A 27996-nucleotide genomic window follows, 5' to 3' on the forward strand; every position below is an offset into this window, starting at 1 on the left:
CTCGGCTTCTCTTCGGCGTCAGTCTGGTCCACCTGTTTCTCCTGCATTTCTCCGAGATGGCCCCGACAACAGACATCATCCTCACCGATATGTATCTCTCGTTCAATCCGGCTGTACCCTTCTCAACTTCCAGATGCGTGCTTCGTTTTCTTTGAAAAGTCATCATGTCTGTTATCACACAATTGGCCCCCCAGCTGGCTGAATCCAACACCACCGCCACTACCATCCCAGCGACTAAATCAAACACCGCCATTTCAAAAGAACAACCAGATACTAAGTCCTCCGCATTCACCAGATGGAGACCATCATACCACCTGCTCGCCCCCCACGGCTGGCTCAACGACCCCTGCGGTCCGGGCTACGACCCATCCACAGGCAAATACCACCTCGCCTTCCAATGGAATCCCAAAGGCAACGACTGGGGCAACATATCCTGGGGCCGCGCAACATCGCACGATCTCGTCTCCTGGGAAGTCGACATGAAGCCATGCCTCGTCCCTTCAACCCCCTATGACTCCAAGGGCATCTTCACGGGCTGTTTCCAGCCAACAAACTTAAACGGACAAGAGGCAGATGGCACACTGGTGTACATTTATACGTCTGTTAGCAAGCTGCCCATCCATTATACACTCCCTTATACACGCGGTTGCGAAACGCTGAGTATAGCGGTATCTCGCGATGCTGGACGCAACTGGGAGAGATACCCCAATAACCCTATCCTGGACAGTCCCCCGTCCGGAATCGAGGTAACAGGCTGGCGAGACCCATATATATTCTCCTGGCCCTCTGCACCGGAGGTGGTTAGAACACGCGCGCAGAATGCCGCTGGCTCAGAAGATGTCGATGTCATGTACGGCTTCATCTCAGGTGGGATAGTCGGGCAGACCCCGACGATATTCGTGTATGCCGTTCCGCGAAATGAGCTGAGCAAGTGGACATACGTTGGCAACTTGCTGGATGTTGGATTGAATCTCGCGCCGTCGCGATGGACGGGTGATTTCGGCGTGAACTGGGAGGTTACGAACTTGGTGACGCTGAGTGACGACGCAGGGGTTTCGCGGGATTTCCTCATTATGGGCGTTGAGGGATGTATTCCAGCCTCGGACAGTAAAGACAAAAAGGCTGTCGCGAGAGATCGCAGGGTCCAGAGGTCTCAGTTGTGGATGTGCGTTAAGCAAAGCGAGACCTCGTCTCCAGCGTTAATGCAGTATGCCTACGGTGGGATCTTCGATAGCGGACTCTTCTACGCCGCGAATTCATTCTGGGACCCTGTTTCAGAACAGCAGGTGTTGTTTGGCTGGATCACGGAGGAGGACCTGCCGGATGATATTCGCAGAGAGCAGGGATGGAGTGGGCTGATCTCGCTGCCGAGAGTTATGAAGTTGCAGACAATTCACCGCGTGAAGAGGGCGCGCACGACTGCGTTGAATGATATTACTTCTATTGAGGTGACGCCAGACGAACAGGGCTCGTATACAGTGCGGACGCTGGGGGTTACTCTTGATCCGCGGGTGATGAAGCTGCGCGAGGGCGCGAAGGAGAGCAAACTTTGTGATCTGGTACTGGTGAATAAACCTGGAGAATATATACACGATCATATTCAGCTCAGGACGACGAGATGGGAAGTTGATGCTGAACTTTCGGTTGGCAAGACTTGTACGAGGGTAGGGCTGGAGATTGACCATGGTAAGCCTACTGCGATCCAACTAAAGGGACTATCTCTAACAGCTTGTATCCATCACAGGTCCAGACTACAAAACTGTTCTATTCTGGGATCCAGCATCCGAAACATTCCAAATCGACCGGCCGGAAATCCAGAATGCACGACACAGCGGAATCAACCATGATCCTGAAACCAGCCCTCATACTTTATTCACATACAGTTCGGGACAGGGCTTATCTGACGCTGAAGAGGTGGAAGAAACGCTACGTATTCGAGCACTATTTGATGCAAGCGTGCTTGAGGTTTTCGTGAACGAACGAACGGCTATATCGACTCGGATATACAATGTCAGCGAGACAGACTGCCCTGCTGGCACTACGCTACGATTCTTTGCAGTGTCACCTGTTAGCGAAGGGAACGATGCTACAGTGGCGAAACTTCTTCACGCCACAGCCTGGGATGGACTCAACGGGAATAGATATTAGACAACCATAAACTCCATAGACGTCCTTAGATGCCTGTTAAGCAACCTAACTTGCTATCATTGTACACTATTCGGTGTGGCTAACACCAGCAAAGACGTGGTGTTATTCAAAACCAAGACCAGTTAATATAGAGTTAATCATATGTCGGCCCGACATTGTGAATAGTCTGCATTTGCCCAGCCATTTTGGTTCATATCACATCTAATTTCCCGATATCTCCCCGCTGTGTACCTTTCGACTACCGAGGACTGCGCCTTGTCTTGTGTGTCTATATCATGATTAGACAATAATCTTAAACTCCATTTCTCCGCCCCTCCGTCCCCGCCCCGGAGGATATCGCCTATCAGAGCTAGACATCCTTGGTATAGTATCTCGCAAATGCAGTGTCTGTGACTTCTGCAGGACCGGACCCCGGCGTTAATCCTGCAGCTATGCATGCTCTGTGGGGAACGACCAGACTGGCTCGATAAACCGATACGTCTCAGGCTCTCCGGCATATTCACAAAAAGGAAGTCTTCTAAATCTATCCTTAGCATTAAAATCGGATTGGTCATAAGCGTAGACAATAATTGTCAGCCAAGATTGCAATTTTTGTAACCTCCGGCGCCAATATCAGTCCACTTTTCAGGTTGCTGCGGGGGATGCTCTGTGGGGAAATGGATATAAAAGGCCCATTCCAATGTACAATAAGATAGTATGTTAGATGCAGCAGAGATTATTCTATAGGAATCACCCCAGGAATCCATAGCAATGCGACTTTCGACATTGACATCCCTTTTGGCTTTGGCTGGGAATGGCGCAATGGCGTTGAATGCAGATGGATGGCGCAGCCAGTCTATCTACTTTCTCATGACAGATCGTTTTGCTCGGACTGATGGGTCGACGTCTGCTCCTTGTGAGCTGAGCCAAAGGGTCGTCCTTTTCTGTCCCTATCCTTTGATTTGTGGATGTTAACTGGGTACAGACATACTGCGGTGGCAGCTGGCAAGGGATTATAAACCAGGTATGTCATATAGCCCTTTTTTATAGTTTGCAGGAGGTTCAATAAACCAACCTTTGCTAGCTCGATTATATCCAAGACATGGGATTCACAGCGGTTTGGATCACACCCATCACCGAACAGATTCCCGAGACGACTGCGTTTGGAACGGGGTTCCACGGTTATTGGCAGAAGAATATGTATATTGCCCTCTATATTACCAAGGCTTGAGCTAAGAAGACATAAGATATAACGTCGAATCCCACCTGGGGACAGCAGACGATATAAAGGCGTTATCCAAGGCACTTCACGACCGCGGCATGTATCTTATGCTTGACGTTGTGGCCAACCATATGGTACTATATCCACTGCCCGCTAACAACTTTTGTCTGCCTTCTTGTTCTTAACTATCCTAACTATTCTAACTATTTGACAGGCCTACGCCGGCCCTGGAGGATCAACCGACTTCAGCATCTTCACGCCATTCAACTCGGCCTCCTACTTCCACTCGTACTGTCCGATCAACAACTATGACGATCAATGGCAATCCGAGAACTGCTACCTGGGAGATAACATAGTCTCGCTCACTGACCTCAATACACAGAACTCGGAAGTCCGCAGTATCTGGTATGACTGGGTCAAGGATATTGTTTCAGAGTACTCCAGTAAGCCGGCGTCAATAATCAAAGGCGGTTCTCAGGGTTAACAAAGAAATCAGTTGACGGACTACGACTCGACACTGTCAAGCACGTCGAAAAGGACTTTTGGCCTGGATATGTCCAGGCAGCAGGTGTGTATGCCGTAGGTGAAGTTCTGGACGGCGATCCAGCGTATACATGCGGTTACCAGGCATCGATTATGGACGGGGTCATGAACTATCCGATGTATGTGACTACATTTATTTACTCGAGTATGGAGACGAATACTAACCTAGCTTCTAGATATTACCCCCTCCGCGAAGCGTTCAAGTCTTCTAGCGGAAACATGGGCGACTTGTATAACATGATCAACTCCGTTTCGTCTAACTGCAGGGATCCAACTCTGCTCGGCAGTTTTATCGAGAATCATGATAATGCTCGATTTGCAAGGTACGCCAGCATAAAGTTCTTAACCTTGGAATGCGTCTTACTCACTAAGAGTCCCAGTTACACCAAAGATATATCCCAGGCCAAGAACGTCCTCGCTTTCATCTTCCTCACCGATGGAATCCCAATCGTCTACGCCGGCCAGGAACAGCACTACGAGGGCGGAGAGGATCCGTATAACCGCGAGCCTGTCTGGTGGTCTGGCTACTCAACGCAGTCCGAGCTGTACCAGTTCATTGCTGCGACGAATAAGGTCCGCAAGTTGGCTATTGATAATGATTCGGGCTACGTTACTTCTCGGGTCAGCCCTATCCCTCAACTCACAGGCAGTACCTAAATACATCTGCTAACTGTTTGCAACTGTTGAATTTGAATAGAATACGCCCTTTTACAGCGACTCCAACCACATCGCCATGCGCAAAGGCTCCCAAGGCTCGCAGGTTATCACCCTGCTCTCAAACTACGGCTCCGGCGGTAGTTCGTATACATTTGACCTAAGTAACCACGGGTACTCGTCCGGCTCAAAGCTCGTGGAACTATACACCTGCTCCTCCCTCCAAGTCGACTCGAGCGGTAACATCCCTGTGCCTATGTCGTCTGGTCTTCCGCGCACGCTTGTCCCTGCCTCGTGGGTGTCTGGGAGCGGATTATGCAGTAGTACGCCGACGAGTACACTTACCACTACTACAACTGCAACGCCTACAGAAGCGGTCTGTGCGCCTGGGACGGCAACGGCAACGGCACTGCCGGTTGTATTCGAGGAGAAAGTGCAGACGGTCTACGGCGAGAATGTATATATCGCTGGGTCTATAGCGCAGCTTGGGAACTGGGATCCGGCTAAGGCGGTTAAGTTGTCGGCGGATAAGTATACGGCTGCGAACCCGCTTTGGACTGTGACTGTGAGCTTGCCTGTTGGTACGAGCTTTGAGTATAAGTTTTTGAAGAAGGAGGCGGGTGGGGATGTTGTTTGGGAGAGTGATCCGAATCGGCAGTTTACGGTTCCTGGGGGGTGTGAGGGCGAGAAGAAGACAGTGGGAGGGTCGTGGAGGTAATCGGAGGAGTACCTATCTTATCTGGAATGTTGTGTGATATTCATGTAAAAGTATTTTGGATGGTGGTTGGCTTTTATGACTGTAGGAGGGAAGTAGGGCTTGTTTAGTGTCTACACAATGGCCGTATATATACGTATATATGTAGAGCGAATCAGCCTGACGTACGATAAGCTATGGTAAATACGATATGACGAGATATCTGGATATATGGGTTTATTCCAGTTCAGTCCCAATGCGTATCTGATTTGACCTAGCGTATCACTTCCTCACCCTCACCATCAACCCGATTCACTCCCCCTTCTCCGAATAAGGAGGCGACGGATCCTCAATCGGCGAATCCGCCAACAACAACTCAGAAGCCCCCTGGACAAGAGTCGTATCCGAATCCAAGCGATGCCGACCAGCCGCCACAGCCTCCACGCCCAGTCTCTGCCTGAGAATCTCCTCGCCGTCCCGCGCGAGTCCTTCAAGACGCTGCGCTTCCTCAGCCCTTCCTTGCGAGGAATATACAGCCGCAAGAGACTTTTGCGTCTCGATGCGGTCACGGTGCGCGGCGTCGAGCGCTTCCAGATCCCGAGCTACAGCGGCTTCGAAGAGCGTCTCGATGGGACGGTAGTGAGCTTTTGCTATGGCTTTGTCTTTGGTTGCAGTGGACTTCGGATCGAGCTCTGTATCCGAACCGGAGCTTGAACCAGAGCCTGGATCTGGACCTTCATATTCCAGCGCTCTCCCAGTCGGTGTGCCCGGAGCACTTGGGAGTGGCGGCAGAGGACCAGAGTGAGACCTCCTTTTCTGCGCTGCAAGTGTCCGCGTCGTTATACTGAGTGCTTCGTCCCTGCGGTCCTGACTCCACAGTAGACTAACCAGGCGTTCGACAGTGCGCAGGGTATAAGGGTTATCGACGCCGAGGCGTTTCTCGCGCCCGTCGAGCGTCGTGCGGTAGAGCTCCTCCGCCTCGAGTGTCTTCCCGGAGCGGTCACATAGGATGGCGTAGTTCATGGTCGCCTTGAGTGTATCTGGATGAAGCAGCCCCAGTACTCTGGCAGACCGCTCGATGACGTCGCGGAAGGCGTCCTCTGCCTCGTCGTACCGCTGGAGTTCGCGCAGGTTGATGGCCATGAAGAGCTTCGTGGATAGCGCTGTGGGATGGTCGGCGTGGAGTCTGGCTGAGACTTCCCTGCTGGCTGTTTGGTAGAGCTGCGTTGCGAGATCGTAGCGGGCTTGTGCGCGGTATGTATTGGCGAGGTTGACCATGCAGTGCAGGGCCTCGAGGTGGTTCGAGAGGCCTGATGCGCGATAAGCGTCTAGAACCATGGTGTAGATCTCGATGGCCTTTTCGTGCTGTCCCTGGTTGCGGTAGACCTGGGCGAGGAGCTCGCGCGTGTTGAGCACAGTGAGGTCGTTGCTTGGTAGGAATAGGGCCTGTTGGCGGAGGGCGTCGTGGTACATGGCCACTGCCTCGTCGTAGCGGCCTTGCTTGAAGAGGGACCGTGCAAGATTCTTGAGCATGTGCACTTTTGTCTTTGTCTTGCGTATCTGTCCCTGGTCGGTTGCGGTGTCTGTTTCTGTGCTGCTGCTGCTGGTCTTGGAGCTGAGCAGGCGAGTTAGGGCTTCCTCGACTTCGGTGTAGCGGCCCTGCAGGAGCAGGATATCGGTTAGCTGGGCTTCTGTCGAGGCGCGTTTCTCCCAGCTTGCTTGTGCTTTTATGCTGGCGAGGAGGACTTCTTTGCAGATCCGCTCTGCCTCGTCGTAGCGTCCGTTGTCGGTGTAGAATGTGCATATTGCTTTCAATGCGATGCGCAGTTCGTTGTAGCTGGATCCGTCGGCCCAGTCGGCAGCGTAGGTACCCTTGAGCTCGAGACTGGCGTCGACGTGAGATAGAGCTTGAAGACGCACCTTCAGCGCCCAGTCGCGGTAGTCGATGCCGGCCGACTTGATGTAGTGGGCTAGGATGAGGAGTGCTTCGATGCTGTGCTGGCGCCGCTCGCTGGGTGGAATGCGCAGTTGAATCCAGTCTCGCACCAGCGGATGAAGTGAGAGCGTGCAAAAGCCCGAGGCGTCATTTAAATCATTGTCATCGCCACCGGAAACATGCTGGACCAGTGATAGATCGGCCAGGAAAACGACAACGTCCTGATATACGAATTTGTCCCAGGTTGATCCGTTCGAAAAGGGCTTTATCCACGATTGAATGGAACTAGTACCACCAGCAGCGTGCAACCCATCGAAGTACGCCTGGAACATCTCCATTCGGATGTAGAGAGGGCCGACGAATGCAAGAGTACTCAGGAAATGGGCCAGAGAGTCGGCTCCGATGGGACTATGTTCCTGCGCCTGGACGAACGACATCTCCCAAGTCGTGAACACTCCGAGAGGCGTCTCTGCTTCCCCTTCTCCTTCTAGAGATCGCTGATACTCCCAAATATGAGGAACGTCCTTCAGAATCTTCTCCTTGCGGTGCTTGTAGTGATCCAAGAACTCTTCCGGGCTGATCTTCCGCGAGCGAATGTAGGCTGCGCTCTGGTCAATGGCGAGCGGCAGGTACCCCAGCACCTTAACGACAGCTCTGGCCTGAGTCAAATGAGCAATTGTACGTGTGTGGCCAGTGCGCTGAAAGAGCAACTCAACAGCATCTGCCTCGTTCATGCCGTTGACGGGGATAAGTGTGCCCAGCGGCGCAACATCCGCATGGCGAGTCGTCATGATAACAGCACCGCTCGACGAGCCAGAACCGGAATTCAAATTGGGAGTATAGTCGAGGATATTCTTAACCTTCTGCGGCCAGTCGTAATTGTCAAAAACCAGCAACCAGTGGCCACCCTGTTTCTCGACGACGCCGTGCACAAAGGTAATCTGGGCCTGGATGTTAGCGAACGTCCTCTGCTCGCCCGACAGCGCGAGTATATTCTTTGCGATCTCCGCGAAGCTGCGCTGGATGGAAAGCGTCGAGATGCTGTTGATCCACAGGATCGTTTTAAAGTGGGCGCGCGTCTTCTCGCGTCTGCAGTATTCAATCGCAAGGCTGGTTTTGCCTTGCCCGCCCATGCCCAGCAGGACGGCGATCCTGGTATCGGCGTCTCTGCCTTGCGCTTTGACGACGCGGTCGATTGCCTCGAGGGTGTCTTTGCGTCCGACGAACTTGGCTGGTCCTTGTCCGAGGGTGGGGAGGTAATAGTACGTGGGAGGGGGAGGAGGCGCAGCAGTAGCAGCAGGCTTGACAGACGACTGAGTGCTCAGGTAGAGAGTTAGGGTTGTCTTGTAGCTCTCAAGCTCAGCCTTGCACTCTTTCGCTGTGTTTTCGGCATTGACGCTCCGCAAGGCCTTGAGGACTCTTGATGCCACCGAGTCGCCTTTCTCAGGGAGCACCTTGGTCAGGATTTTGTTCAAGGTCGTGAGGTTCCGGATACACCCCTTGAGGACGAGTTCCAGATGTTGATCCGGATTGACAGCAGGGTCACCCTCAAGACTGCGAAACAGCTCAGCCAGCAGAGGAATCTGCGTCGAGAGGTCCTGGTAGATGACGGGGACGTGGGCTGTGGACTTGCAGTATTTTGTGATGCGAGAGGAGACGGCGTAAGCAAGCATGAGGAACTGGGCTGCTGTCCCCGCTGCCGATACCGGATCCATCTTTTCGTCTTCTCCTCTATCTATCTTCTGCAGGCGGGGACTCGATTACCCTTTTCTTAGGGAGATCGCGTCACAGACGACCGCGTGGAGCCATCAGAGGTCCGGCTGTTTATGCGCTGTCCTTTTATGAAACCGCTGCTGAGCCTCGTTGCAGACCCCGCCATATTGATTGTGATTATGAGCTGAGATCGGTTCTGGTCTATACTCAGCCTCGTCGTTACAGAGCCGGTATGCGGCGATTCCTCCTTTCTTGCGCTACTTACAAGTCCAGCCTCGTCCTGTTAAACTCGACCAGCTGGCGCTGTGCGGGGCAGGCCAAGATGGGAGGGCAGATTCCTAAGCCGCGGGGTTGCATGGGGACAGACAAAGGACTGGTTTTATAGGGCTCAGGTGCTGCAGCTGATTTATGAATGCCCGTGGATTGGTTGAATTGTTCAGAACAGGCTGGACACCCTGGCTGGTGGTAACGCCACTGTATTCTGGACTAATAACGAGTGCCCAGCAGCCTTGCACGCTGTGATCAAATCATCACGACACGTGGGATAGACAGGGACAATATATATGTTGGACAGGAATACTATCCACGTGCGAAGCCCTAATGAGACCCATAATGGTATAAGCAAGTACCTGTATGAGGCACAACAAGCTACATATGGTGCATGAAATTAACCGGGTAACTGGAACTGCCTTTGAGTATTCACTGGTGTCGGGAGTAATGTAAATGTGCGATTTATATAGAATTAACAGGTATATCTTATACTAGATAATGTAGCTTAAATGCATTTGCGTTCCTTACAGAGACTTTATAAAACACTACAGTGGAATCGGAGAAGCAAGAGCAAGGCTCACCGGCCCACCCGTGAGCTGCACCCAGACAGTCAAGGGATCACTACCAAGCTGTTCAGTCGCGAAGCTATGACCTCTCAGTTCAACCGGCGAGGTGACAGGGATCGAGACGCTGCATCGGTTGTTCTCCGCTGTCACTGTGATTCCAGTAATGTGGCCGCCTGAGACTTCGTAGGCCAGGGCGTATTCGCACTGGTCGCGTTTGTAGCGTCGGAGGAAGTTATCGGACATCTGACGGTGGATATTAGCTATACTCGTAACACTGTTGATATTGGGCTTGGGGTTAGAGATGGTTACCTGTTGATGTGTGGTCGACACGATAGGCCATGTCACAAGCCTACCTAGCTCCTGGACCATGGTCTCTACCCAGGCCTGGAATATCGAGTATCGACCGGTAGAGCTACCGACTGTTATATTGGCAGCATTTGCATTACGCAGATTTGCCTGGTGGAACATGTACCCGTCGTGATACAGACCGAGGAGATTAACCATGGTGAACTCCTTCTCCGCTTCAAGGAGGTTATTGAAATCGCCGCTCCCTGAGAATATATCGGTCCATTGCTGCACGGTGCATTCCGGGTTATCGCAGTCAAAGTATATACGCGTGGCCCACCGCGGGTTCACCTGCATCCCATTGAACCCGTCAGCATTGACGCTGGTGAAGTACGGCCACATTGGATTCTGCTGGTTGCGGAGAACTGGGCGACTGTTGTCGCCTACGCAGTTCGTGATACCGTGATCACGCCAGGCCTGCATGGCGTTGCCGTTGTGGAGGCCTGTAATGGCAGCTGGGATGATGCCGTTAGAGGTATACCGGGTTGCAGACGAGATGCCGACTCGGGATAGCCAGGCCTGGTTGAAAGTAATTTCCTTGCTGGCGTCTGAATATGTTATATTATCCTGGGACAGATGCGTGAATGTATGCGAGATATGGGCGTATTCGTTATAGTTCCTCTTCCACCACTGGAGGAGGTCATCAGCATCCATGCAGGAATCGCTCCAGTCAAACGAAGACGGCGTAGACGGCCAGATATTCGAACCAGTCCCAAGCGGCTTTTTGAACTCGGGCGGAGTAGCAGCTGGATGTGTGATCTGGATTGCACCACCGCTGCAGCGAACAGAGCCCAGTTGCTTACTCGCGGCCTCGATGTTCCCATTGCCGTTGTGGCCAACCTCGACGAAATAGTCACTGCCGGGATTCAATCTCGACCGAACGTCCGGAAGCCAGCTGGTGATGCCATCGAGGTCTGCCGGGGTGATCCGGAAGTTGCGTTGGCTGTTATACATCTTTGTAGTGAGGAACATGTCGTCGATCTGGGTATTCAGGTTCACGCGGCGATAGCCCGCGTACAATCCGCGGGTAATCCATGTAATCCATGCGTGCTGCAAGTATGCAGAGGTTGGATTCCACGTCGGGTCAAACGCGATGAAGAATGCCATCTGCTGTCTCCCGTTGAAGTTGTTGATCACGGCTGCTGTTGTCTCGCTCTTGATAACCTGGTTGCTCGCGAACTTGGCAATGGCTTTGGTGGTTGAGGTATCTGCAATCTCCGCTGGATAATGCCAGAGGTCCCTTGTACTCACACCAGCACCGGTGCGAATACCAGCAGTAGGGAAGTCGGCGGTATCGGAGAAGGAAACCAGCTGTTCGAGGCCCTCCTCGCAGCAGCCACTTGATACTGCCCTGGTTCCGAACTTCTCTCCTGGACTGACATCGTACTCGACCAGGCGGGCCCCGTATTTAAGTTGATAGGCATATAGTTGGTTCCATTGACTGGGAGTCAAGCCGCTGGCCCAGGTGTCATTGCCATAGTCATAGCTCACTTCTCCAGAAACTACAATCCCACCAAACTTGCCCCCAGCAGAGGAGTCTAGGTCTGGCAGCTGGACGCCTTCCTGGGGGACAAGCAACGTAGTGAATGGGATTCCATATGCGTTTAGACCGGAAGATGCCACTTTGGCTTCGGCGGAGTTCCGAGCAATGACCAGGATATCAGCAGCCAGAGCCGAGCTGCCACGGGATTCAATTGCCGTGGACGAGGGCGCTGCTGTGCTGGAGGTGCTGACAGCATTACTAGCGAGAACACTCGAGCTGAAGACACTGGGAGTAGAGGCGCTGACAGGCACAGTGGTGCTTGCGGAGAACGTAGTGGCAGACGTGGAAGGGAGAGGTTTGGTCTGTGGCAGACCTGTCGAGTAATTGTTTCCCATGACACAGCCCACGCAGTACTACCACCTACGGTGATAGATGGAAACAATGCTAGAGAAGGAACGCAGTACAAAATAACGAATGTTAACCCTTGATAGGGCTTGTAAGATAATGAAGTATCACGGATGATGATCTTCAGGGGGAGGAATGAGGGTGATTTGCTGGTTATAAATGCGAAGTACATTTAACTATCCAAGTATCTTCTGATTGCCCCTGCAGACATTAGACTCGCGAAGACTACAGGAATGAGGCAGGCATCTGCTATCTTCATTCCATACGGGAGGCGCTGAGACGCCACGAACTCCAGCCTCCGTTCGAACAAGCGAGAAAGCGCTACATAGTTTTGATAGTTTTGGCGGGCTTCCGCACAGTGCAGCTACATAAAAATAACAGATAGTTGGGTTATAATGGCTGATAGGATATGGATCTGCTGATGGGAGATGGATGTGCCAGTGGGCAACGCAACTAGCCCTAGGGTTGATAAGAGCAACTACCATGTTCTGAGCGATCATTGTTTCAGACAAAGTGCCGCCTCGAAATATCCAGAGACAGCAAGTTCCGCAATTGACCGGTCCAGGTCGACGCCACATAGCGCAGGGTGGTCATTGTGACATTCTCATTCTTGGGCGTCGAGTTGCGGCAGCCCGGTTGCAACGAATATAAAGCTGCCAAGGATTTCTCAGGGTAACAACAGAAATAAAATTGGTATTTAAGATTAATAATATACAGGGAAATCCAGACATATGTTAGAAACGGAAAAAAAAAAAGCAAATGGTTAGACACTTTTGCGGCTGGGGTGCACGGTAGGCCTCTGTTCGGCGTATGAAACAACCCTCCTTGCATGTGGCTGAGAACCGACCACCCGGAGATATTCGAGGCTGTTCGCGGAGGAAAAAAGTTTCCAGCCACTGATAGTTAGTTAGTACAGTTACAGTAAATCTGCAAGGTCCCTTTGAATGAGTTATATCAAGTCAAGCATTAATGAAGTAGCCAACCTTCTGTAAGTCAGACTGTCCGACCACACAGACATTCTCGAACAGCCAAACACTATTCCTGGCCCAAAAAATGCCCCTTATCCAGGTAATTCCACAGATCCACACAGGCGTCTACTAACGACAACTCCGTGCACCAGCCCAGCTCTCGCGCCGCGCGCTCCGTGTTGGCAACGGAGGACATGACATCGCCTGGCCTCCTGCCCACAACACGGTAGGGGATAGACTTGCGCGACACAGTCTCGAGCGTATGGAGAAACTCTAACACGGAGTATCCCGACCCGGTGCCCAGATTGAAGGTGCGAAAGTTCTCCTTGACGCGCCTCTCACTGGCGGCTGCCAGGGCAGCAATGTGTCCGCGGGCCAAGTCGCTGACGTGGATGAAGTCTCTGATCGGGGTCCCGTCGCGTGTGTTCCAGTCATTCCCGTATATATAGAGCTTTGGGCTCTGGCCGGTGATGACTCTGCCCAGGGCGGCCGCTAGGGCTGTGGATGGGACTTTGGGGTCCTCTCCTAACAGGCCCGACGCATCGCCGCCGATGGGGTTGAAGTATCGCAGGGCGACGATGCTCCATGAGGGATCCCCGCGGGCCAGGTCGGCGAGGATGGTTTCGCCGAAGAGTTTGGTCCGGCCGTAGGTATTGGTTATGTCGGAGAGAGTCGACTTGCGGGGATGGAGCAGCTGCTCTGGCTCATGGAGGCAGTCTTCCTCGCGCAGCAGCTGGCCGGCTGCTGCTTGGGAGCCGTAGACGTTGGCGGACGAGGAGAAGATGAAGGTTCGGATGTTGTACTCGTCTAGGAGAGACAAGAGGTTCAGGAGGCCCGAGATGTTGTTTGCGTAGTACTTCAAGGGCTTGCGAATGCTCTCCTCGACCTGCTTGAAGGCGGCAAAGTGGATGACGCCTGTGATCTTGGATCGGCTCTTGCCAGGAGCTGTTGGCTCTAGGGAGTACGCATTGAACAGCTCTCTCATCGCAGGAATGTCGCCGCAGTCCAGGACCGATAGTGTTGCCTTGGGGCATACAGTTTCAGCACGGCTATGATGGCCCTGTGCAGCCTTCAAGATCTGGTGCAAGACCTGGTAGTGGCTGTTGCTCAGGTCGTCCACAATGAGGACATTGTATCCTGCTTTCAACAGCTCCAAGCAGGTGTGGCTTCCAATGTATCCCAGACCCCCGGAGACAAGGATATATTGCTCTTCGTTGTCTCCGACCGGGGGAGACAGCTTCTCGGACACCCAGTCCGGATCTGTATCCGAACTGGAGAGGTCAAAGAAGGGCTCGACGGAGCTGGAGGAGCTCCAGCGCGAATTGCTGTCTGAAGTCATTATAGAGCCGTAGAAACAAAGTGATTGACGGGACAACTGGCAGGATAGAAGCAGTCTACTTGCAGGAGACTGGGCTGGTCCGTCTTGATATGACAAGTGCCATTTGACCGAGACAGCCCACCAAGTCCATTTTCGGCAACGGCCAGTCCAGTCCGCAAGTTAGGGCTGTAGAAGCGTAATGTGGCGTCTGGAGAGCCTCACGCGGCCCCAGCATCCGCATCAGCAACGGCTGTCAAATCCGCCGTTGTAAGCGAACCTCATTGTCTAGACCAGACGACAGGTGTCACACCCCCAGACGTTGGAGATGGACCCGGCACCACGTTCGAGGATATCCACGGAAATAGGGTCTCGTATCCGAATCCGGTAGATCTAGTCCCAAATCCCGGGGCAGGGCTGCCCTCGCCAGATCCGATCTCGCGGTGCAAGGACCACCGGCTGCTTCTGGGCCCGACCATGACTCGGTTAGGTTGTCCCCGATCTGGTCGAACCAGAGCCTGGCCGTGTCTGGCGCGTTCGGCTAATTTTGTACTGATAAAAAAAGCTAGCGGAGAAGAGAGCCGTGGCTTCGACGCAAATGGCACCGTATCAGACACTCTTCATTGCCCTTTATGGCCGTCATGCAACGATCCTGCCGTGAGCGGCACCTCGCTTGCATTGGGATAATGACCCGTAGAGATGGAAATTGGGAGGCAACATGAGTAATTCGAGAGGCCTAGACGGGTATCCCATGGCCACTGGCGGCGAGCCGTAAACATCCATAGCTAGTTATATCTTCTTCCAGTTTGACGCCGAAGGAAGATTTGCCATACCCGACTCCAGCTCTGGCATGATGGAGGCCCAATACCTAGGCCTGCATGCCATCGGATGGCACGATATGCTGGGCACTTGGCCAGGGAAGGTAGGTCACTCGATTGTTCTGGCGCATTCGTGGCTATATCTGATCTCCAACAGGTCCTCGCCATTTTCATTCTTACCACCGTAATCATAGGCGGCCTGTACATTGCATTTGTCACTGGGAGGGCTGCATTCGCGTATTGGCAGGTTTGTCTGTTCCATCTAACTAGCCCAATGAATATCAGGTACTGATATCTTTACCGTAGCGGCGCCGGAATTCATCCGGTGCCCCTGCTTCAATTGCCCGGTATTTACATTCCCTAAAGGAAACGGCGCAACGTCTTCCTTCGAGGGAGAAAGACCGCAAAAGCCTCAAGTCATTCGGCGTGTATCTGGGTACAATAGCAGACCCTCCTACTCCGGCACAAGGACGCCTACTGTCGCAATGGGACGTCATCGTGGTCGACCCTTTGCAACAGGGCGTTGTAAATGCAGTGGATAGCCACTGTAGCTCTACACATATACTAGGCCGACTCGACGTGTCCAGTTGTCTGGGGTCGACTGCCAGCACTACAAATAAGCAAAGAATTGAATCACTCGGTATTGTCACCCAAAGCCTGGCGTCGTCCTTTAAGAACCATGACATGCAGCAGACGCCATTTCAAGGAGTCCTCTTATCAAACTGGGAGGAGTTCTTCGGCCCAGCTGTGCTTAACCATTTGCTTGGTTACATCAACCATATCGGCCTCGATGTCTGGCTGGAGATATCAGGCCTCGCCAACGAGACCCAGTACGGCGACATCGACATGGGCTGCATCCAAGGCATCGTCTTCCAAAACGCCACGATAAGTCCTGACGGATTGGATCAGGACTACTACCAGATGTCCAAGACGCGGTCTATCATGAGGGCGCTGGCTCGCCGGAAACCCGCAGGCAGCTGTACCTTTGCCATGTGGGAAGTAGTTGACGATGAAGTTACCATCCCGCATCATGTTATGCGGCGTACGCTCAAATGGTGCAATTACAACACTGCCATGAGCTGGATTGGCCCTAGGTCTGCCCTGGTGGATGCGGATATTGCTGCATCTCGCACGGTAATGAAGGAGCCGCTGTCAGCACTGGCCTGGCTTGGGGATGATGCAGTCGCAAGAGCACACGATCATTGGCGGTTTAATGATAAGGTGAGTGTCTCGTATAGTATACCTGGCGATTTATCTAATTCTCTCCCAGATACTGCAGGAGTCTTCCGGGAACGACCCTTTGTATGGCACATTAGACAGCTTTGTTCCTGGTCTCGTTGGGAAGTTAAAGATAATGTGCCCTACAAACGGTGTCATTACGAAGAGTTCAGAAACATGTATAAATGAACCTAATCTGTCCATCCAGAACGGTCACGCACATCTGGACCCGTTCTCGGTTTCTCCTGATGGCGTCGACTATACCGGCCTGGGCTGCTTCCAGCTGGGGCTTGACTGCTCGGCCACGGATATCAATGAGCTCCTGGAAGCACAAGGACGTCTGCGTGAGTCGGACCTTCTGGAGCGTCTGCAGCAAGAAGAACTGGACGAGATAGCCCGCGAGCTACGTCAAATTGAACCAGTGGATTCCGAGGCATCTGCGATGTACTCCAGCATTCAGGATCTAGTTCATCTTCTTTCCAAAAGTACCTCTGCAACCCACAATGTCCGAGTCTGGGTCGGTCTACACTCTGGATTCCGCACTTGCAGTGAGACACAGGTCTCGGGCATATATGAAGCTGACTCCGTTACGGGGACTACGCATATATACCTCTCCAGCCAAACTACCGATCGTACAGGGGCAATTTTGCATACGTTCCTGTCCAGCCGAGGATTCACACGGTTCGAGTGTTTTACGGCAGAGATATCACTATCCGCGGCCAAGAAGAGCCTCTGCTCGAAATGGGGGCTGCCTGCTCGTCTGGTACGAGACGTGGAAGGGCTTACTCCGGTAGAGCTACTTTTATGGACGCAGAGATTGAGCCAGTCGACATGCGATCGGTCCTCAGCACTCGCTGCCAAGGTTAGAGCTGTTTGTGAAAATCAACTGTTAAACGCTCCCAGCCTGGCCCAGCTTCGACGAACATCTTCGGTGGGATATCTTGGGGGTAAAGTGACGGCCGAGCAGCTCGTGCAGGGTCGTCTGCAATGGTACCAGACCCAGGGCGGCTCGTCTCTAGGATATGAATCTGCCGTGGCACTATTTAAAGAGATTGGTGTGCTTATAGAAGACGCCCTTATTAATCAAGACAGCAACACCCTTGGGAAACTGGCTGCGGTAATGGACGCTGTTTTGAAGCCTTCATGTATCGATGTGCAGGCAGACTTTCTGGCCATGTCCGTTTTCTGTACTGTCCGTAAACTAGCCCTGGGAGAGGTCTACCTCGAGGTGCTCGACCGGAATCCTGGGCCTCATCTACACCATATTCAAGCGGCCTGCTTTGCTGAATTCTATGCAGTCGGGGCGCGGTGCGATGCCTACTTCGACACGACGCCGAACGAACTGGGCAGAATCTTGTTTAGCCAGATCCGTACATATCATTATCAGCATCAGCCCCCTTTGCAGGACGAAGGCACGACTGAACTGCCCACGACTTACGCCTCCATGGACATTGATTTGGATCCAGACGCAGCCGAGGGGGACACGCCGCTGCACTATCGCATCACCTTTCTCGGCATCTTTGCCATTCCTGCATTGGTTGACATTATGCTGCTTACGACCGTGGGTCGTGGTCTCTACCTGTCAGCCTTCATGGAGGATACGGATAAAACCGCAGCAACTGCAGCGCTCATGGTGGCACTGCTTCTCGGCGGCGCGTTTGGCACCTGGATCAGTTCCGGGGGGAGCTATTACTTCTATTCCATGGCGTTTCCTGCAACAAGCATGTTTGTGATGACGCGGTTCGTTGCTGGGCTGGCCGTTGTGATAATAGTGGGCATTGTCACCTTGATTGGCATTGGAATCGCCGAGTCCTTTCGCTATGGTATAATATTCCTCGTGTATCTGATCCTCTTGACAACGTACCTGATGGTCCTGTCGACATTGTCGATCTATCAGATGCCCGGTCATAAATTCCAATCGGTACGTGAGCTCTAATAAATACGGCAGTGAATACCTAATGAAAGTGGCTATTCTAACGTGATTAGGGCCGTGTGGTTATCGTGACATGCGTTCCAATGCTTCTCGTCTCCCCTCTGCTCACTACGTGGCTGCATCATGACATCGTCATTTACCCATGCTTGCTGGCCTTCTTCCTAGCTGTACTGTTATTTGCTACTCGGCGAGTGATCTCCAAATGGAATATTTGGTATTTCGACATTCCGTGCGTGACTGAGCAGGAGATAGTCGGCTGGTATCAACGAACATATCTGCCGAATGTCTCTGACGAAAAGATGCCATCTTACTTTACGATACGCCAGACACTTTGGGACTGCGTTAGAAAAGAACGTGCACGCCATTTCTGGTCAAAACCTACCTCAGACGCTTTCATCCAGCGCCTAGCCATGGGATATCCCGCTACAAAATTCCTTCTTACATGGTACTGCCAATCTACCCGGACGCGGCTCCCTCTCCCCTACAGTCCAACATGGAACCTGCAGCTCAAATCAGGAACCGAGACTCTAGTGAGCATGCAAAAGGGTCTCAAACTGCACAGCGCATTCTTACACTGGGTACACTCCGGGCAGGAAGTCTGGGGCGGACTCCTGTTCTTTGCTCTCGCACTCATGGACAAATGGACTGCCTTGCTCACCGGTGAATCCATAGTCGGTCTGTCAGTCTCGAGCGAGACCTTCCGGCTGGCTGTTGGCTTTGGCCTTGCATATTACCTCATGGGTGCCGTGGTTCTCGACGCCGTTTCCCAACCCTTATGGGCTATTGCGCACAAGCACACGCCCGAGCAGGTTTCCAGCCTCGAGTCCCTCAACAGCGCAGTCCTCAACAATAAACTCAAACGTCGGTCATTATACTGGTCAAAGCTGCTCAAGTACAGTCTCTTGCACATTTGGGGACTGGCCGTGACAGCTGCCTTGATGTGGGCCTTTGAATCCTCACGCAGCGCCACCCAGATGTATCTAGCATACGTCGGTGCATACAGCGGGCTCCTTTGGTACCAGTATAGCAGGATATATGTGCGCCACCGGGCCGACGGCGCAGTAGCCCTCGGCACAGTCGTCGGCTTTACGACGTGCCTCTTGCTGCGCCTCGTCCCGGATAGATTTGCCTACGGCGGCGTTATCGGATTGGCCGCTGGCACTTGGACTACAGCACTCATATCGCTTCTCAAGGCGAATGTGGGACGGACTCGCGGGGTTAATAGTAATGGCACTGCCGCCGAGGTGGCTGTATACACATGCAGCACGCTGGAACCAGACCCGGAGATCCCGCAGGGGACATTGGCTAGTGCCTTTGATGGGATTATGTCCATGCCTTTGAATCTCCGATACAGGATAGATCCGGCTCAGTATCCTGGCGTCGAGGTTATGGAGGTACTTCTTCTTAGCTCACGACGCCAGTCTGAGCAGGCTAGACGTTATTCACGCGCGTTTCCTCAGGCTGCGGACTTACTACGCCGGACAGCGGAATTATGGAAGTCCGGACGTATACTGGTCGAGCTCATCTCGGCAGGTTCTGTACTCAGATCAGAAGAGCTAGGTTCCTTTCGGTGTTTAAGCAAACGGACTGCAGATTTGTTGCATGTCATTGTCATTACACCGCTGGACCAGGTCCGGGATACACTCCAGGGAAGGTGCTTTGCTATCGCTGAAGCGCTGGTGTCAAGCACGGCTGAGAACTGCCTGGGCCTGTCGCACGACCACGCAGTTCTTGCGGAGCTGCTGGTTCATGGGAATTATAGCAGTGTGTCTATCCCAGAAGGCATCAAACGCCAGCTCCAGCTCCAGCTCCAATTGTCCTGCCGCCCCCAGCGAGAGTTGATTGCCAGCACTCAAAGGGCCATCCTTAGACATCTTCTACTTGGGATTGACATTGATCAGGAATGGGATCTTCTACCAGCCGATGTCCGAATGTCCCTCCTGCAGCGGGCATGCGGGAAGTCATACAATGTATCTACGTCCCAAGTAGAGTGGATTCGGTCGAGATTCAAGTTGACGGATTCCGCGGACCTGGATGTCTGGCTCGAAATATACGATATGAGCGCTTCACTGGCTGTGGCTGTGAACAACTATGCTCAGCTTATCATCGACGAGGAGACCGCCAGGACATCAACGCTGAACCTGAGCAAAGGCAGCCCGGTATTATCTCTACAATCTAGTGATGATCAGACACCAGGATGTTCCTCACACGGCGTCAAAGCGAGGCTACTCCAAACATATCTCAAGATCAAATCGTGCATCAAATTCACGGTGCTTTCGCTGGTTGCAGATCCCGAGTACCAGCGAGAACTGGACTATATGCTTCGCACACAGCCCTTGTTCATCTCATGGCCGGCGAAGCGCTGTCTAACATGTATATGGTCATTCGGCAAGGTGTTACAGGATCTCATTCTTCCACTTGTTCTGGTAAGTTCAGCATTAAGCAATTCCTAGTCACTTCGCTGCTGACGCGACTCAGTTGCACGGTCGAAGGAGAATCTCTTCACTTTACAAGTCAGTGAGAGGCCAAACAGTAACAGTAGAAAGGCATCGGGTTGCGCTTGATATGCTGGATGGTGCATTTACCTGTTTTATGCACTCGGACCAGGATGGATCTTCGCGATTATATCAATATTCAGGTCGTCATGAAGAGGAGCCCGACCAGACGGAGAACTTGGTTTCAATCAACACTTATACAAGAGACATGGTCTTGCGAGTCCGGGAAGAATTTGATCACAAGGGGGTTTCTACCAACCGGTTTGTCTATGCATACGAGCCGGTGGTGTCTTCTTCTTCTGAAGCACGCATGAGAGTGCCACTGCAGCGACAGTGTCTTCACGGCAGGTCGCAGTCTGAAATCCTCTGCTACGATGGTCGAGGGTTTGTGCTCTCTGGTTCAACAGTTAAAGGTGCCGACCCTGTCCGGTTTCAATATTGGTACGCAAAGAACGCCAGATCGGACAGTGACCTTCTGCGAGGGGAGTATATCTTCCCACATATCACTATCCAAGTTGCATGGAGTATACCGCCGCCACCGCCGCGTTCAGGACAGTTGGATGAATGGATCCCCTATCCTTCGGTGACAAGGGCTCTATTCATTCAAGGTGACAAAATATACAGCGTCGAGTGGGCTTATGACCATAGATTTCACCCGACAATACAAGCAACCCTTAACGGGGATCCGGTCCCTGTGCCGCCCATGATTTCTGAAGACTGGTTTAATGTTCTTCAGAAACCAACCAGGAGCAGCTTTTTCCATGACAATCCACTGGCTTCATTCCCTGCTAAAGTTGGTACGTTGTCTCGCCTCTTCCGGCGCAATATCAGACGGTATCCGCTCTCTATATCCCAGGGAAGAACATTTCTCTGGAAGTCCTGGAGAGCATCAAATGACGTTGATGCAGTCACTGCCAGGTGGTTGGACGAGCTATTCCTCCGGTCCAGCCAGATGCTGAAGCCCTACTGGCGGCGACGAGACCGGGGCAACCTCGAGGCAGCAACCGCGTACCTCGATGAGCATGCAGACGCTATTGTTGCGGACGTCGACCTCAGCCAGCAAGTCAGCTCCTGGGCTCCTCTGGCATTCAATTTCAGCGATTTAGCCAGCTTCGGCCAGGGCGGCGATTCAAGAATCAATACACGCACGCTTTCGACACAGCTGAATGATAGCAGCAGCGAGCTCCACGTCCTGGCCATGGACACAGGGACGTGGCCCAATGAACCCGGTGGTGTCTCTGCGTGCCGGCGCGACCTTGTAAACAACCTCAAGCAAGTCAGATGGCATATCATCGCCGAGTCCGCGAATGACTTTGGCATCCCCCGGTTCCAAGTCGAGCATAACGTGCACTCCCTGACGATTCTCCCGCAATGGGGGTTGGACTTCCTGCACCCGACGCATGGGATATTTCAGAACTGTCTGCATTCTGCTATTGTCGAGAGGGCCTGGGATTTAACCGATTCTGATATCCGCACCAATTTCCTGCCTGTGCTGGCTACCCTTGTCCGGTGCGCGCGCATGGGCCGTCTAGATCGGGTGCATGTCAAGGAAGCGACCCAGGCGCTGGTGGACTTGAACGCATACTTTGAATCATCTAGGAGCTGGAACGATGTTTGGATGAGCGATACCGTTAAGCAGGCGTGGAGAGAGCTGTGGTTGAGCGAGGATATGGAGGGGGCGACTCCTGTCTCGCAATGGCTGGATGCTGAAAGGCCCACGGTTCCGCAACTGGATACGGCGCTGGATATGTGGCATCGCTGTAGGGCGCCCTTTCTTCTTCTTCTTTTTCTTCATTTACAGATAGGCTAACTACTACAGATCTGTTCATATTCTCCATCCCCGTCCCGGAAAAGATTCCTGCTGTGTTCCAGGTATCCCACCACTGGACGGGGGCTACCTATGGGGTGCTATGCAAGATTAAACGCCAGTGTGTGCTGCAGCTGTGGGACCACGCGATCAGCTTTCGTGAGATAGCTGCGTATCTATCGTCGGCGCTGTGTCTGGACTCGATATTTGTCAACCATTCCCTGATCAGCCTCGCCCATCTGTCATGTGTGCTTATCCAATATCACGCAGATATTGTCCTCCCGTGCGCCGAATACTTCAACCCAGGCTGGGAGATTGAGCTTGGAACATGCGAAGGCGCATTACAGCATCGACGGCTGTTCAGCCGGAAGATCGATGCCGTTGTGAACGGGATTGCAAATATGGACAGGTATAGGCTGAATAAAGAGGCCAAGGCAGCAGAGAAGCCAACCGTTGTCATGTTGTCGCATGTGCGGTACGTGAAGGACGTGAAAACGGCCATATTGGCTGCTGATGTTATTATCAACAACTGGGGGTTCCACGACTACCGGCTCAAGATATATGGAGATATGGAACGGTCCCCGGCATATTCCTCGGAGTGCCAGCAGATGATTGACTCGAAGGGCTTGCGCGAACATGTTTTTCTTATGGGATTGGGAGATCCACTAGTAGCGCTTGAAGATGCAGTACGTTACCGTTCCTCATCTGCTCCTGTAAGTGATTGTTAACAATATGTCTAGTGGCTGTTCATGAACTCGTCTATATCCGAAGGACTCCCGCTAGCCATGGGCGAGGCAGCCCTCACTGGCGTGCCCGTGGTCTGCACCGACGTTGGAGCCTCCTTCTGCGTGGTGACCGACCGAGCCTCAGGGCAAAGATTCAGCGAGGTCGTGGCTCCCAATGACCCCATTTCTCTCGCTGGGGCTCAGATCCGCGTCCTGGCCTTACTGGGGCAGTGGGCTGCCTTTGCAGAAGATGATCAGGGGTATACACCCCCTACGCTGTCACTGCAGCCATCTCCAGAGGAAGTTCAGCAGATTTCGCAGCGCATGCATGACAAGGCTGAGCAGCGCCGCAAGTTGGGGCTTCTGGGCCGTGAGAATATCTACAAGAATTTCTCTAGTGAGCGGTATCTCCGTGAGCATGAGCAAATGCTGTGGTTGGGCAAGTATCGGAGTCGCAGGGCGCTTGTCTCTGGGCAAAGTTCTTCTTCCTCCCCTGAAGAGAAACTCGAGCCGTCTACTGTTCTGGTTGAACAGACAAGCTCTGAAGTTAGTTGATCGAGAGGCCAAAAGTACCGTCATCTCCTTGTTCTGTTTATTATTGCTTGATGCGTGTATAGCCCTTCTGTTGTAACCATAATTGTATATATATATATATATATATTTTATATTCTTTTATATTTTTTTTTCTTGATTTATAGGTGTTTTATGGCAGTATCGCTGACAACTCAGTTGTTGACCTGGAAAGAGAGGCTCTGGATGTACATTGAATAGATCGTGACAAGAACGCAGCCTGGACGACAGATGTCAGTGGCCTGGCTTCAGGGGTGCCGAGTTGAAGAAGCAGTATAGCTTAAAGACACGATAGCAGATGTATTTGTATAGTCGCCTGCATCAATGTCACATAATATTTCCCATACTGTCCTACTAGTTGGGCGCAGTATAAAGTAAAAAGAGTGGACGAAAGAATTGCAGCCTCTCCAGTAAGCTAATCAATATCTAGCTAAAGGGTTGTTAGGGCTAACATTGGAAACAACAATATTGCTGCCATTTCAGAAACATCCCATTATTTCTGGGTCTGGTAGACTCCTCGAGTCTTCCCTTCAAGAACCTCCCTAACATAGTCCTCGAATCTGATATGGGTGCAAAGTCAGGGTATAGATCTTTGTCACTCAAATATCCAAGGTAAACAGCGTACTCAGGGGTGTTTTCGCCACGCATTCCCCAGGACCGGAATAGCTGGGATACCGTAAAAGTTGTCAGCGCGCTGATATCCTCTGGATTCTGATTGAGAGCGACCCGTGCTTTCTCTATACGCGTATTGATTTCATCTTCCGAAATCTGCCGGGACAGAAGAGTTAGCACACTAGAAATTCGTATCAAGGATGCTAGCTAGTAGCGATACTGAGTACTGACGTATTCACGAGGCACCTTCTCCCCGCTAAGCCTCTCAAGCACCCCATACACCTGGTCCCGTGTGTAAATCACGCTGTACACATGGACTTTCATGTTCAACGTGCGTGGGTCTGTGATGATTCTTGCAACATATCAGCCAACATCTCTGATATCAGCTAGGGGGCGCTTGGTACGTTACCGTCAAGACCAATGACCTGGTTCTCTTGAGTCTTGGGAAGAGCGTAATCAATGCTCCCTGAAGGCAGTCGGGGGAGAGTTAGTTGGCACCACCAACCAACATCAATGTAGGTGTAAGGGATGTGGAGACTTTGAATATGTCCAAGGTTATCTTCTTTCTAACGTAATAGTAAGTAGCTTTTCTCACATCTAGCAGCTCATGATGACTACCTTTTCACGGAAGTCCACTATTCCTCTGGGGGGGAGAATTATCATAAAGGCAGATTGGACAAACCGCTTGACCTCCGCAACCTGAGCCTTCAGCACCGAGTAGTGCTTGCTCCCCTGACACGGTTCACGTCCCCTACCTATGGCCTCGGAGTATTACTCCCAACGAGCTTCTGTCCCCGTCAGTCTTGTCAGCGAGGCAACATTCATCTCCAAGCGAGCTGGTGAAATCAACTTGAAAATAGGGCATCCCGTCTGCTCCGCCTGTAGGGTAGAGCCTGTTAGTATCGCCCGAAATATGTTATAGGGCTTTGAAAGCCTTGCCCTAGCGTGGAATCTGAGTGCCAATTGCTGACAGCTGTTCATTCTCTGATTGGTTGCGATACATCTTGGTCACCGTCAGGCTGCAGACGAGCTGCAGTCGTGGTGGACCCCATGGCATTTCATGCAATTGGAGTACGTAAGAATGCCAGACCGAACTGCAAGTGGGGCAGTCAGACTTCGCTATTAAAGCGCCCTGGCCGTGGAAAAGGGATTGGGCTTCTGCCACTGGCAACACTCCACGATGTATCTAGTTCTTGTCGTTGCGGGCCTCGCCAGCCTGTATCTTGTTGGCTTATTGTTCTCTCGCACACAATCCAGTATTTCCCGCACATCCCTGCCCCCAGGCCCAAAGCCCCTGCCAATTGTTGGCAATGTGCGCGATATGCCCGCGCCTGGCTCTCCAGACTGGATGCATTGGTTAGAGCACAAAGAGCTATATGGTGCGCGCATTTCCCAGTCAGCCTCCGTCGTCTAACTCGAGAATAGGACCTATAAGCACGGTGTCTGTTCTCGGCCAGCGCCTGATCATCCTCAATGATGCGCGACTTGCATTTGAACTGCTAGAGAAAAAGTCCGTGATATACTCGGACCGTCCTAAACTGCCGTTTGCCAGTCTGTATGCTTCACCTCCCCGGCAAGCCCTTTTAGCTGCCTAACTTTTATAGGTGTGGCTTGGATGGCACGGTTTTAATGCAAGGGTATGGCAAACGCCTGAAGGCCTACCGCAAGTACATACATCGCGAGCTGGGATCCAGTCTCAGCGTTTCTCGGTTTAATCAAGCCCAAGAGACCGAGGTCCGTCGTTTCCTGGTCTGTCTGCTGGATGCGCCAGAGCGTTTACCTGGGCATGCGAAGAAGTATGGTTCAATAAACAAAGGAGAATAAAAGATTCATGCTGATGATGGTAGGCTTGCCGGAGCTTTGACCCTCAAGTTCCTGTACGGCTATCGCATGGACTACACCGCGCCAGATCCCCTGCTGGACTTCATCGACAGGACTATGGAAAAGGTTCTTGCTGCGCTCGTACCCGGGACATGGCTCGTAGATGCCGTGCCTATCTGTATGTACAGTATTCCGCACATCTACTGGGGCGTTATAATGACAGAATACAGTGCGACACGTTCCCGCGTGGTTCCCAGGCGCAGGCTTTCGACGAGTCGCGCAAGTACTTTGGCAGGATCTCCAGGATATGGCAGATGTGCCTTACAAATTTGTGCAAGAGCGGATCAAGATGCACAGCTCTGAGGCTTCGTACGTCGGTAATATTCTGAAAGATGAGGACATCCCTTCTGGATCCAAGCAAGAGACCGACGTCAAATGGACTGCCCTTTCACTCTATTTTGGAGGTGCAGACACGGTGAGTCTATTTCCCTTGTGTCTTTTATTTTCCGTCCAAGGCTTACCATACAACCAGACCGTTTCAACGGTTTCCTCGTTCTACCTGGCAATGGCTCTATACCCAGATGTGCAAAGACGCGCCCAGGAAGAGATCGACCGTGTCGTTGGCCGAAACCGGCTGCCGGGATACGAGGATCGCGACAATTTGCCCTACATCAACGCAGTGGTCAAAGAGGCCCTCCGGTGGCATCCCGTCACGCCGATGGGCGTAGCTCACAGCTTGATGGAGGATGATGTCTGCGACGGCTATCACATCCCGAAGGGATCCATCATCATGCCAAATATCTGGTCCGTATACCTCGCCTCGATCAACCTTTCCAAACTTGTTTCTCACACAATTACATCATATAATTAGGGCCTTCTGCCACGACCCAAGGGATTATAAAGACCCAATGAGCTTTAACCCGGAGCGCTTCCTGGGCGATACCCCCGAGCGAGATCCGCACTCGTTGGCCTTTGGCTTTGGACGGCGCATCTGCCCTGGTCGAATCCTTGCAGACTCGAACCTCTACCTGACTATGAGTATGTCCCTGGCGTCCTTTAATATCGGCAAGGCTGTCCGCGACGGCAAGGAAATCGATGTTCAGCCGCGCTTTTCACCGGGTATGGTTAGCCACCCGGCGCCGTTTGTGGTGGGTATCAAACCAAGAGATCCAAAGTATGAGGAGATAATCCGTTCTGTGGAGGACGAGCTTCAGTGGGAGACGAGAGACGCAGATATCGTCCGTGGGATGTTTAAATAGCGGGGGTTGCATTTCGGCGAGGTCGATGCGGATTACATATTGCGAGTCAAAGTGTTCAAGTCGAATGTCTGGTCTCTTTTAATATTGATCATTACTAGTTAGTAGAAGGCTTTTATTTGTGAACTAACGAATCATGCTAGGGTATTTTGTACTAATACGTTGAATCCGTAACTTTCCTTGCGTATCTGCTATGTGTTTATAATAGCTGGCAGAATGAACACCTTACTAAACTATAAACGGCGGTGCAGCTGCACTCGCCTCCATCTTTTATATTCCATTGTTTAGTGACAGCAAGTACATACGGCCACAGGGTGTGGAAAACAGGGCTTCCCGTCCGCTCAGCCGTACTTAACCCACTATTATCAACGCGGCCAGAAGTAAATCGAGCCCTGAGTACGTTGCTGCTTTTAGGGGGTGATAAATCCTAAGCCTTAGGTAAGTATGGGTGAGAAGTGAAAATTGGGTTACTACTTTTAATTCCTCTAAGGTTAAGATAA

At 52.2% G+C, this 27996-nt stretch overlaps 8 protein-coding genes across 8 annotated transcripts; 4 read left to right on the top strand and 4 right to left on the bottom strand.

Moving 5' to 3' along the window:
• The first annotated feature begins 33 nt into the window (after positions 1–33).
• On the top strand, positions 34–2359 carry ASPSYDRAFT_48193 (glycoside hydrolase family 32 protein). Its single transcript, XM_040847579.1, has 2 exons — positions 34–1686; positions 1745–2359. Exons 1-2 carry the CDS (start codon positions 165–167, stop codon positions 2146–2148), a joined length of 1926 nt encoding a protein of 641 aa, XP_040699721.1. The 5' UTR covers positions 34–164; the 3' UTR covers positions 2149–2359.
• Positions 2360–2949: 590 nt separating this feature from the next.
• ASPSYDRAFT_92119 (putative alpha-amylase) lies at positions 2950–5264 on the top strand (the record flags this gene model as incomplete). The annotated part of the gene is made up of 9 exons (XM_040852610.1): positions 2950–3060; positions 3113–3151; positions 3212–3327; positions 3375–3483; positions 3564–3792; positions 3846–4011; positions 4069–4215; positions 4273–4513; positions 4590–5264. The coding sequence occupies 9 exons, from the start codon at positions 2950–2952 to the stop codon at positions 5262–5264; spliced, it is 1833 nt and encodes a 610-aa protein (XP_040699722.1).
• Positions 5265–5552: 288 nt separating this feature from the next.
• ASPSYDRAFT_33927 (uncharacterized protein) lies at positions 5553–8891 on the bottom strand (the record flags this gene model as incomplete). The annotated part of the gene is made up of 1 exon (XM_040845164.1): positions 5553–8891. One exon carries the CDS (start codon positions 8889–8891, stop codon positions 5553–5555), a length of 3339 nt encoding a protein of 1112 aa, XP_040699723.1.
• Positions 8892–9609: 718 nt separating this feature from the next.
• Positions 9610–12035, bottom strand: ASPSYDRAFT_182840 (uncharacterized protein). Its single transcript, XM_040843519.1, has 2 exons — positions 10035–12035; positions 9610–9968 (listed from the first exon to the last, which is right to left on the bottom strand). Exons 1-2 carry the CDS (start codon positions 11946–11948, stop codon positions 9705–9707), a joined length of 2178 nt encoding a protein of 725 aa, XP_040699724.1. The 5' UTR covers positions 11949–12035; the 3' UTR covers positions 9610–9704.
• Positions 12036–12993: 958 nt separating this feature from the next.
• ASPSYDRAFT_157380 (NAD-dependent epimerase/dehydratase family protein) lies at positions 12994–14265 on the bottom strand (the record flags this gene model as incomplete). Its single annotated transcript, XM_040842635.1, has 1 exon — positions 12994–14265. One exon carries the CDS (start codon positions 14263–14265, stop codon positions 12994–12996), a length of 1272 nt encoding a protein of 423 aa, XP_040699725.1.
• A 608-nt stretch (positions 14266–14873) lies between these two features.
• ASPSYDRAFT_33930 (uncharacterized protein) lies at positions 14874–24004 on the top strand (the record flags this gene model as incomplete). The annotated part of the gene is made up of 10 exons (XM_040845165.1): positions 14874–14898; positions 15027–15163; positions 15217–15306; positions 15366–16280; positions 16330–18198; positions 18264–20636; positions 20689–22465; positions 22507–23225; positions 23253–23783; positions 23936–24004. The coding sequence occupies 10 exons, from the start codon at positions 14874–14876 to the stop codon at positions 24002–24004; spliced, it is 8505 nt and encodes a 2834-aa protein (XP_040699726.1).
• Positions 24005–24207: 203 nt separating this feature from the next.
• Positions 24208–24987, bottom strand: ASPSYDRAFT_391773 (uncharacterized protein). The gene is made up of 3 exons (XM_040845842.1): positions 24829–24987; positions 24651–24771; positions 24208–24575 (listed from the first exon to the last, which is right to left on the bottom strand). The coding sequence occupies exons 2-3, from the start codon at positions 24741–24743 to the stop codon at positions 24255–24257; spliced, it is 414 nt and encodes a 137-aa protein (XP_040699727.1). The 5' UTR covers positions 24744–24771; positions 24829–24987; the 3' UTR covers positions 24208–24254.
• Positions 24988–25548: 561 nt separating this feature from the next.
• On the top strand, positions 25549–27718 carry ASPSYDRAFT_48196 (cytochrome P450). The gene is made up of 7 exons (XM_040847580.1): positions 25549–25798; positions 25845–25974; positions 26024–26215; positions 26267–26418; positions 26471–26715; positions 26773–27044; positions 27112–27718. Exons 1-7 carry the CDS (start codon positions 25600–25602, stop codon positions 27497–27499), a joined length of 1578 nt encoding a protein of 525 aa, XP_040699728.1. The 5' UTR covers positions 25549–25599; the 3' UTR covers positions 27500–27718.
• The last annotated feature ends 278 nt before the right edge of the window (positions 27719–27996 follow it).

The sequence above is a fragment of the Aspergillus sydowii genome, assembly GCF_001890705.1.
Source record: "Aspergillus sydowii CBS 593.65 unplaced genomic scaffold ASPSYscaffold_10, whole genome shotgun sequence".
NCBI lineage: Eukaryota > Fungi > Ascomycota > Eurotiomycetes > Eurotiales > Aspergillaceae > Aspergillus > Aspergillus sydowii.